Source organism: Dasypus novemcinctus, chromosome 26 (assembly GCF_030445035.2).
Source record: "Dasypus novemcinctus isolate mDasNov1 chromosome 26, mDasNov1.1.hap2, whole genome shotgun sequence".
Taxonomy (NCBI): Eukaryota; Metazoa; Chordata; class Mammalia; order Cingulata; family Dasypodidae; genus Dasypus; species Dasypus novemcinctus.
In genome coordinates, this window is record NC_080698.1 from 18,918,151 (window position 1) to 18,928,310 (window position 10,160).

The window sequence follows — 10,160 nt, forward strand, 5'->3', positions numbered from 1 at the left end:
TAAACTTTGGATGGATTGCAGCCTTCTTAATATTTATCTTTGGGGTATATAATGATGAGCTCCTAATTAACCATGCCAAAGTATTTGGATTTTTCAGAAGCACCATTAAAAACTTGTTCTTTATTGAGGAATTTCTATGGTATAGGTAGAAAGGAACTGGAGACTTGCTAGCCTCGTGGGCAATTATTTAGGAAAAAGGTGTAACTTTTCTGGTGTGCCACACCAATGATGTAGTTATTTTACACTCAGTTCTTTTCTTTCTGTCTTCCTTCTGAAACCCTCAGAGATGGCAGTGTGGGGTAACAGAGGTCATGAGCCAGGCACAGCAGCCACAGAACAGTGTCAGCTCTTTGAGTGGGAGCCCAGCTTGCATGTAAAATGCAATATCTGGAAGTTGAGTCAGTTTAGAATCCAGCCTCCTGGGGCCATTTAAAGGGCAAACCACACTATGTTTCACATTCACCTTACCTGTGTTCAAGGGATAGCTAGTCCATTTGAAAGTTAAATTATATATAGTGAGCTTTTTTCCAGACCAGGGATGGCATGTTTCGTTATAGAAAAATTTCTATCAGAAACAGATTTTTTAAAATTATTTTTAATTGATGCTTAAAAGTTTTTAAGTGAATGATCCATCCATAATGGCAGATGCTTTAAATACATTTCTCTGCTTCATTTCCTTACAAAATTCACTTATCTAGACTATTTTAATGCTCAATGATACTGGGTAAAGAGGGGCCTACTTGGAATTAATACTTCTTATTTCAAGACTAAAATAATTTGGCTGGCATTGCTTACCAGAATATAAACTCAGGCTTCCTAACCTTGCCATTTAATTAGGCCATGGAGTTTTCCTTCACCTGCTTGCTTTTGCTAAGTTTTGAAATTTTCCTTTTCTTCCATAACTTATTGGAAAAAGTGACTCTTTATATTAGAAACATATGGCAAAATGATGACTTCTGTTTTTGTTTTTTTTAACTCCACAGCCAAAAAATTGTTACCTAGAATCAAGTTAATATTAAATATTTCTTATTATAAGTGAAGATGATTTGTACCTCCTTACAACAAAAAGGTTTCACTTTGATGTTGTAGGTGACTATATAGGGTCTGGTATATAAGCCTAACTAGAACCATAACTTCACACCCATTTTAAGTTGAGTCTGCACACTTTTTTTTCTTTGCCTTTAGTATGAAAAGACACAGACTGTACTCTCAGAACTGAAGTTGAAGTTTGAAATGACTGAGCAGGAAAAGCAGTCAATTACAGATGAGCTCAAACAATGTAAAGACAACCTGAAGCAGCTCCAAGAGAAAGGAAATAATGTAAGTCTTTGCAAATTTTGGTTAAGAGTTAGGGGAGATCCCTGAAATTTATTTTCCAAGGACTTTGTTACTGATTTGGGAAACTAATGGCCTATAGTACAAATGAACTCAGCTTTTCATTATGAACTTCCATGACAGAAGCACTATGCTGTCCAATTTTTGAGGAAGAATTTTTCCCCCTTAATCTATATCCCTAGAAGATCTTAAGGGACTGCCTGGAGGAAGAGCCTTTGTTGCAAGAAAGCAGCACACTTAAGAACTGTCAGCTTTTCCCAGAATGAGTCTGAAGTTCTCTCACTAAGCCATTGTCTGCCTCTCATTTCTTTCCTTTTGGAAAATGAAGCTCTGTACTGCCAGGGAACTTCCTATGAGAGAATAAGTAGCACATGTTGACTCCTTAGTATTTGGCTGTATCAAAAAATAGTGACTTAATTCTATTTTTCATTTTATACTAACATTCTCACTAAGGCACATTCCTAAAAAGCATAGTGTCTTTTGGCCTCCTGTAAATATTAGGAAATATGTTTCTGTAGGACTTTTTGAGTGTGTGTGTAAATGTGTAAAATTGGAATATTTTGGTATAAATTAAGTTAAAAAATACAGAATTTGTTTTTCTTTTGCTAAAAGGTCAGATGGTCTTTAAAAAGGTGTTATACTAAATAAATGTTGTGTTGTATGTTTTGGTGGTCATTGCCTTCGTGGGCCCTAACTGATAGATGTTCAGTGTGGTTAGTTGTGCTCTGACTTATTTAAAGCCTCTGTCACAGCTTGGACACTGCAGTGGGTATGAGCTACATGCTTCCTATGGAAGAAGGCACTCTGCTTAACTTGCAGCACAAGTACAAAAGAGTGACGTTGCATGGCCATCCAGTTACACAGTTGCACACAGAATGTTCATGAGTTGTGTCCAACTGTCCTTCGCTAAAGAAAGTCTTTGTTTTTAGACAATCAAAGCTTGCTGCTTAGGTAGACGCCTTTCAGAAGTTGATGAATTGGGTGTGGAGGTTTTATGCCAAGCAAAAGTGGATTATATACATATTTTTTAATACAGATTACAAAACTTTTGAAATCAGATTGCAGTGGTTTGGCTACTTCTCTTTCATGTTAATTCACATCCTTCTAATTATAGAATTTCAGTCCAATTCCTACTAAATTAATCTATGAAGACATCTAGCATGACCAGAATGAATCCTCTGTACTATTAGAACCTTTTAAAAAGTAACCTTGCCATTATTATGTATAATTATAAAAATATATAAAAATTCCTTTGAGGAATTTCCCTTTTTTTTTTTTGAGGTACCAGGGCCAGGATTGAACTGGGACCCCATATGTGGGAAGCCAGCTCTCAACCACTGAGCCACATCCGCTCCCCTGAGTTGGTTTTTTCATTTGTTTGCTTCTTGTTTGTTTTTGTTTTGTTTTAGGAGGCACCAGGGACCAAACCCAGGACCTCCTTTGTGGGAAGCAGGCACTCAACTGCTTCAGCCACATCTGCTCCCAGGAACTTCTCTTTTTGTGTGTGAATTTTGGATATTGGACACTTTCTAAAATGTTAATCTATAATAACATTCATCATAGTAATTCCCTTCCTATTTTAAAAATTAAGTATATTCCTGAAATTCAGCTGCCTATCTTTATACAGGAAATATTTATCATACACTGTGTCAGATCTCTTGCCTGGTTTAGAGAGCACTCATTACCACAGGGTATTTTATTCGTAAACTTGAAAGTAATACTATCTCATGGGCATAAGAGGTTTTTTTTTTGTTGTTGTTGTTTTTAACACCCTGGTCAAGGGATAAAATAAATCTTAGTCATTTCCCAGGGAGTACATTGTCAAATAATGGATTCGAACAAAAATAATGTACCGTGAAGCAGAGCATCAGTTGGTAAAACTTGTCATTGCTCTGTCTTAAACCATTACATTTTATTAAGGTATTAGTGATGCCCATTCCGCCCATTGACTTAAGCTGTTCCTTTAAAACTGGTAGTTTGCCAACTTATATACCACAGTCCATCATTCTGGATTGTGTTAGATGTCTTTAAAATGTTTGAGTCTATTCAAACCTGAGTGCTATTACTTCTATTACCTCAATCTTCCTCTCCCTCCCATCCCCTTGGAGTCTAAATCATCTTATCTGATTTTTTTAATAGCATAAAATGATTTTAATATCCCTTCCCTTCTTTAGCCTTCCATATTACAACCCGTCCCAGCCATATTCATCGGCCTATTCCTGGCTTTCCTGTTTTGGTGTTTCGGTCCATTGTGGTAGAGAAAGGTACAAGCACTACTGTTGAGTCCTTGTCTGTTTGTCCCTGTCACCTGTTTGTGCCATATTTGTAATATAGTGCATGGCAAAACCACACAGGTATTTTGTGTGAAGCAAACCCTTCATTTAGTATGCCATGTGCTATGTCATACCAGTGAACTGAGCGACCAACTAATCGCATAACATTTTGTCTCGTTTCCTTTGTAGTAATGCTAACCATGAATTAATTCTAATCTAACCAGTTAATATGCTTTCTTTAACTGAGTCTTGGTCCCTAGACAACTGTTATAAGCTATGAATTGCTACAATATTAGTAGCCCTTTCCCAGTTATGTGTTTAAGCAGATATGAATGAGAAATGAAGAGTTTGCCTTTTTGAAATTTTCGGCCAGTTTTCTTCCCTCTCCTCCCTTCCTTCTTCCTTTTCATAGTGTAGAGTTTCTTTGTTTCCATCCTTTGCCTGTTTATACCTTGACTGTGAAGATGGAAAAGAATAAGGTTGGCATAGTGGACCACTAGCTCACAATCTTAACCCCAATGTGTACTTACTTGTGAGAATATAATCCTATACTCTATTTTCTGGGGTTTGAACTGCAATATCAGAATATTTCTTTAAAAACCAACTTTCTCAGTAAGACCCTTAGAACACAAGTGAAAATAAAGTTTTCATCCAAAGCAAGTTAACAGGGAACAGCCCATTCAAGCTTCTCTCTAACTGGCATGCATGTGCATGTGTGTAACAGTGTATGAGATGATCACAGGATGAGGTCTTTAGCAGAGCCATCACACAAGCAGAGTCCCTAATGTCACTTGCTCATCTTGAACCTCATCTTATTTTTTCTTCTGTGGTTTCAAATTAAAGTTTCAAAGACTTGGTCATTTTCTTTCCATCACCTTTACCCACAAGGCTCTTGTGTAAACCTGTCCCAACACGCGAGTCTGGTTTTCATTATGAAATAAACATTTTAGGCAAAAGACATACCACAGGCATCTTTCTACATCATTTTTGTTGCAGTATACAGACACAGGAGGTAAATAAAGCAGGCTGAGCCCAGAGGATTTCTTAGAAGTCATTACTAGGTTTCAACTGTAACCGAGTTGAAAACTTTCCAGGGGTATGTTAGGCTTCTACATAGTGGTCCTCTGATGGGTTCCAGTTCTTATGGCTCTCCTCACACCTGTGCTCCCTGACCTTTTTTTCCTTTTCTCTTTAAGATTTATTCTTACCAGTGCAAAGATAAGAGTTTTCCAATGTTCTGTTGAGTATTCTGGACTCTCTGGAACCAAGGGGTTAATAGGTATGAAAAGAGAGGGGGAGAATGTGAAATTGACTCTTGGTTTCTTTCCACACAGAAACCCTGGCCCTGGATGCCCATGCTGGCCACCCTGGTTGCAGTGACAGCCATCGTGCTGTACGTGCCAGGTCTGGCCAGAGCTTCTCCATGAGAGCGTTTCTTGAGTCTGTACACCGTCCTCCCTCTAGAAGCTGGCATCACACTCATGCTGGGGACAAACAGAACCATTTACTTCCTTTTTACCTCTTAAAACAGCAAAAGTGCAAGAATACAGCTGTAGGGTCGTTGCTTTAAATTATATAAAATGTATCTGTCTATAAAGAGGATATAAAATTTGTGACTTTATTCTGCTGTAAGCAATAATTTGCTTGCAATTTTTCATGTAATTTTTAAATTAGTATGTTGAGATTCTAAATATTATGGTGGCCTAAAGTAGGCTTCTTGGTACACCAAATTATTTATAACATTAAATTTATGGGTATTTTACTCTGAATTCTGATGACCAGATAATTCATTTTTCTGATTCGATAACTACCCAAACCAAACCAATACATACATGGGAAGAGAGGCCCTGTGTGCTCAGTGCCTATCAGTTTGAAATATATACACATATATATATTTTTTACATATTTACGCCATTTTTACTTGTTATAAAACCACTGAGCTATTGGGAACAAGACTTAGAGGCAACTATTTGCGTGGATTTTTTTTTTTTTTTTTTTAAGAAAAAGAAATTTGGAAAATATTGTTTTAGTGATAATTTGGAGAATTCAGCCTTAATGTGACTTGAAGATGTAGAGGACATCAACTTTGAAAAACTTTCCATGAGAGTGTATTTTCTTGAGCAAACTTAAATATTTCTGGGAGCAAAAACATAGTAATTACACAATTTCAGCAGTGAACCAAACTGTTGAGTCAATTGGAATGTAATTTATTAAACCTCATGTATTTAAAGGATATTTTCTTTAAAAGCCAAGTTACTTTCTCATATACAGCATTTTTAGAAAGCATGTTTTTTTTTCTATCCTCTGTTCCTCCAAGCATGTTTAATTGAAGAAAGAATTAATATCTCTTTAGATAAGCTCTTATTGACTTAATTTGGTTGTGATGTTATAGAGCTAATTCCTATTCAAAGTGAGCTATTGTTACCTACCAAACAGATATTCTGGTTGGGTATGCAAATGGTTATTTTCTTTTTATTGTTGGTAATTGGGAAGTTCTGTTGATGAAAAGCACTATTTCCAAGATCAACAGTGTTCCATGCACAGTGAGGCACCTAAACACTGCTTGTGTTATAAATTTAAAACACAGAAGAAAAAGTTTAGCCTTTTTTTGTTTTGTTTTGTTTTGTTTTTGTAGTACCACAGTTATTCCAGTAAAATTTATTTAGGTCATAGAATATCCTAAAGTATCCCATAGTTAAAATTTTAAGTCAGTGAAGACTTGGAGGGAGTGTCAGTGAATTGGCTTGAATGTTCTGTGGCAATCCACAGTTCTAGCAAAATACTGAAATAGAAGTTTGGGATGTAATTTGCCTTGTGATGTTTGACAGTCATTGTTTATACTCTAAAGGTTATATTTTAAGCTATTTAGTATTTGCTGTTGGGAGGATCACTATACTAGATTTATGGAGGAATCAGTCACACATGACTTGTAGAAAATACTGTCATATAGTTCATTTCATCATTTTCTGTTGCAAGGAAGCCACTCCACCACAGAATGCTAATATGCCAGTGGTACCCAGTACCTCTTGTATATAGGTTATTGCAAATATTGTTCTGAAATGCTTAACTTCAGAATTACATTTTTTAAAGTAAATAATTGTTTTAAATCTATTTTGTAAAGATATAAAGTACAATAGAATTTCTGAAGTACAGATTAAACTATTTGCACTAACACATGTGATGTGCATGATTTAATAAAATAACTTTACTCTCCCTATGTATTTTTGAGTTGGATATCATTGAAATTCTTAGTGCTGATTCTACTATTGGTCTGTTAATAGTCCTTTCTTGAAATGACTCTTTACGCAACATAACATACTTTGGTGTTCTTCAGGGTTTAAAAGACAACACTGAGCTTTTTTACTAGCCTTTTATTTAACTGACTGCTTGAATGTTTCTCCCCTTATTGTTAAAATGTGACTCCCTTGCCAGACAGATCTCTTTTAAAAATGTAAGACCTAGTATCAATATTTACTTTATTCAAATTGATAAATGAGTTTTTGTAGTTCCTGCCTGTTTTTCTCAAGAATATAAATGTGCCTATTCATAAGCAGTATCTCCAGTTTTGTTCAGTTCACTTCCAGGTTAAATAAAGAGTAGTTTTATTCACTGTTAGTGATACAGTCATTAAGATATTTTAAGCATAGCAGTTAAGAATCGAACAACCCTATTATAGTACATTTAAGAAACATTCAAAGGTGGTACAGGGGTAGATTAGAAAATAAAAAGAATGTGGCATTTGAAGCTAACCATATCCGTAGTGGCATCTTGGCTGTACCTTCTATCTTGGCTGTGTTACCTTGGGCAAATCACTTATCTTCTCCAAGTTTCCATTTCCTCATCTATAAAATGGGGGTGGGGGGAGGGCAGAAATACCTGTATTTTAATGGTGGTATGAAAATTTAAAAGATAGTGTATGTGACATGCCATTCAAGTGTAAATACATATTTATGAGAATGTCATACTGGAAAAAATATTGAAAATATTAAAATTTTAGGTGAACCAGTGCATCTATTTAGAATGAATTGGCTGACTCACCTGTTGAGAATTTGTGTATTTGTGAATGAGATATAATTACAATGTAATGAATCCTAAGAAAATGTCATCAGTTGATGGGAATGTTTGTCCCCTTCATTGTTGCCTCTCTTGAAAATAATACGGTTCTTTTGGTGATAAGGCAGTTGCCTACAATCCCTGTGGAATTCCTGTTGTAATTGTCCTCAGAGCCATTTTAAGTCACATGTGAAGACCAGTCACATGATTATATAGTCAAAGGCTTTTGGCCAAGTAGTAGTGCCCAGCTTGATCTCTCACTTTAATCACCAGATTTGACATCACCAACCCCATTTCCCCCAACCCTACCCAGTGACTTTTGACTGTTTTCAGTGATTATATCTACTTTCCAAAGGGTGAAAATCTGCTACTAGAGAGAAGAAACTGTGTACAAGTCAATAGCATTAAAAATGTGCAACTTTACTCCAAAAAAATCCATCTCTGGAAATTTATTCTGAGAATCTAATTTTTTACACAAAAATTTAACCACCAGGACATTCACTGCCTCATTGTTTATAATGGTGAGACAAGTAAACAACCTGAACATCTGGCAGTGGGACTTGGGTTAAATTAATATTGCTACCCTGCTATGTGGCAAAGTATGTGGAAAGATATTCATACTATATTAAATTAGGTACATTAAAGTAAAAGAAACAGTGTAGAATAACCCTGGTTTTATAAGAAAAAAATTGTAGACATATAGGACATGTTTATAGCAGGAGGACTTGGAGAAATTTATACCTAGGCTATAGTAGTACTTGTCTCTGGGTGAGTATGATTGTGGGTGAATTCCTTCCCCTCCCCTCTTAACAATTTTTCATTTCTTCTTAGCGTAAAGATGTGACTTTTGTAAATCTATAGTTCTTTGGTTTTGCTTTGAATCAGAAAAAAAAAGTTCTGCAGAATTCCAAACTGGTTTCTATAATTGAATAAGTATTTAACATGCCAAATTTCATACAATTGAAGGGGTTAATGTTCATGTGCACTTAAGATTCTGGTGTGTTCATTTAAAAATCAGTCTTACAATGTTAAACATGCTTTCTACATGTGTATATGTATATATGTACATAGAATTATAATGCTGAAGGGCCTTTGCAACCAATCTCACCTTTTTGCCTAATAGGGAGAAAACCCAGTTTTTTACTCAGGGTCATAACAGTTAAAAAGTTGAGAACTGGGAAATGACTGTGGCTCAATCAATTGGGCTCCTGTCTATCATATGGGAGGCCCTGGGTTTGCGTCCCGGGGCCTCCTTGTGAAGGCAGGCTGGCCTGCACCTACGGAGACCTGGCACAGCAAGATGACACAACAAAGGGAGACAAGCAGACACAGAAGACCACGCAGCGAATGGACACAGAGAGAGCAGACAGCAAGGGGAGCGGGGATAAATTAAAAAAAAAAAAAAAAAAAAAAAGTTGAGAACCAAGTTGCTTTTTTCTTTTTCTCCCACTCCTCCTTGTATCTCCAGGCTTTGATGGTTTTATATCCCTTTGCTCAGCAAATACTTATTGAGTGTCTGCTATGAAACATTGTGTTAGATGGTGGCAGTACTCAACTCCTATCTTTTTTTTATTATTGTTAAAGTTAATAGATCACAAGGAACGTTACATTGAAAAACATAAAAAAAACAAAAAACTTAAGAGGTTCCCATATAACCCACTCCCCACCCCCCACCTCATCATTTTTGTAAATTGTATTTTTTGAAGACATACATCACAAAAAAACTTACATTAAAAAATAATGAGGTTCCTGTACACCCCCACCCCTCCACCCCACTCCTCCCACACCAACAACCTCCCCCATAACTGTGGCACACTCATCGCACTCAGTGAACACATTTTGGGGCACTGCTGCACTACATAGATAATAGTTTACCCTGTAGTTCACACTCTCCCCCAGTACATTCAGTGGGTTATGGTGGGATATATAAAGTCCAGCATCTGACCCTGCAATATCATTTAGGACAACTCAAAATCCCAAAAATCCCCCACATCACATTTCTTCCCTCTCCCATCCTGAGCAACTACTGTGGCCACTTTTCTCCACCTCAATGCTAAAATTTCTTCTATTGCTAGTCACAATAGTATTATAGTAGAATATCAGTAAGTCCACTCTAGTCCATATTTTATTCCTCCATTCTGTGGACCCTGGGATGCTGATGTCTTCTCCACCTCTAGGTCAAGAGTGGGCTTAGAATCCACTTGGATGATGGATGCAATTCTTCTGCTTGCAGTTGTAGTTTCCCTGGTGTGGTGGTTAACCATCTTCATCTCCCTGTTAGCTAGCCTGGGTAAGACCAACAAACCAGAGATTAGGAGTTGCCACTCTGCTGAGGCTCAGGGCCCAGCTGGCACCTGGGCAGTCCAGAGATTCAAGTCTCCTGAGTGTGCACCATCCCTAGCGCCAACCACAGGTTCAGTAAAAGTGACAAAAGATGTGTATAGAAAAGTCCCCATGTGCCCCCCATCAATAACACCCCATACCAGAGTTCCTCCCCTG

The 10,160-nt window shown here is 36.9% G+C and overlaps 1 protein-coding gene across 22 annotated transcripts in view; it reads left to right on the forward strand.

The window, feature by feature from the left end:
• SLMAP (sarcolemma associated protein) overlaps positions 1-6,825 on the forward strand; it is a 189,761-nt gene extending 182,936 nt beyond the window's left edge. For 12 of the 22 annotated variants that reach the window (XM_058288249.2, XM_058288258.2, XM_058288253.2 and 9 more), the window contains 3 exons: positions 1,186-1,320; positions 3,510-3,599; positions 4,943-6,825. In XM_058288249.2, the coding sequence (XP_058144232.1) occupies positions 1,186-1,320; positions 3,510-3,593 (219 nt within the window). In that variant the 3' untranslated portion in view covers positions 3,594-3,599; positions 4,943-6,825. The remainder of the gene's footprint in view (positions 1-1,185; positions 1,321-3,509; positions 3,600-4,942) is intronic. The other 10 variants (XM_071212115.1, XM_058288257.2, XM_058288252.2 and 7 more) reach the window with 1 other exon arrangement.
• Positions 6,826-10,160: the final 3,335 nt, after the last annotated feature.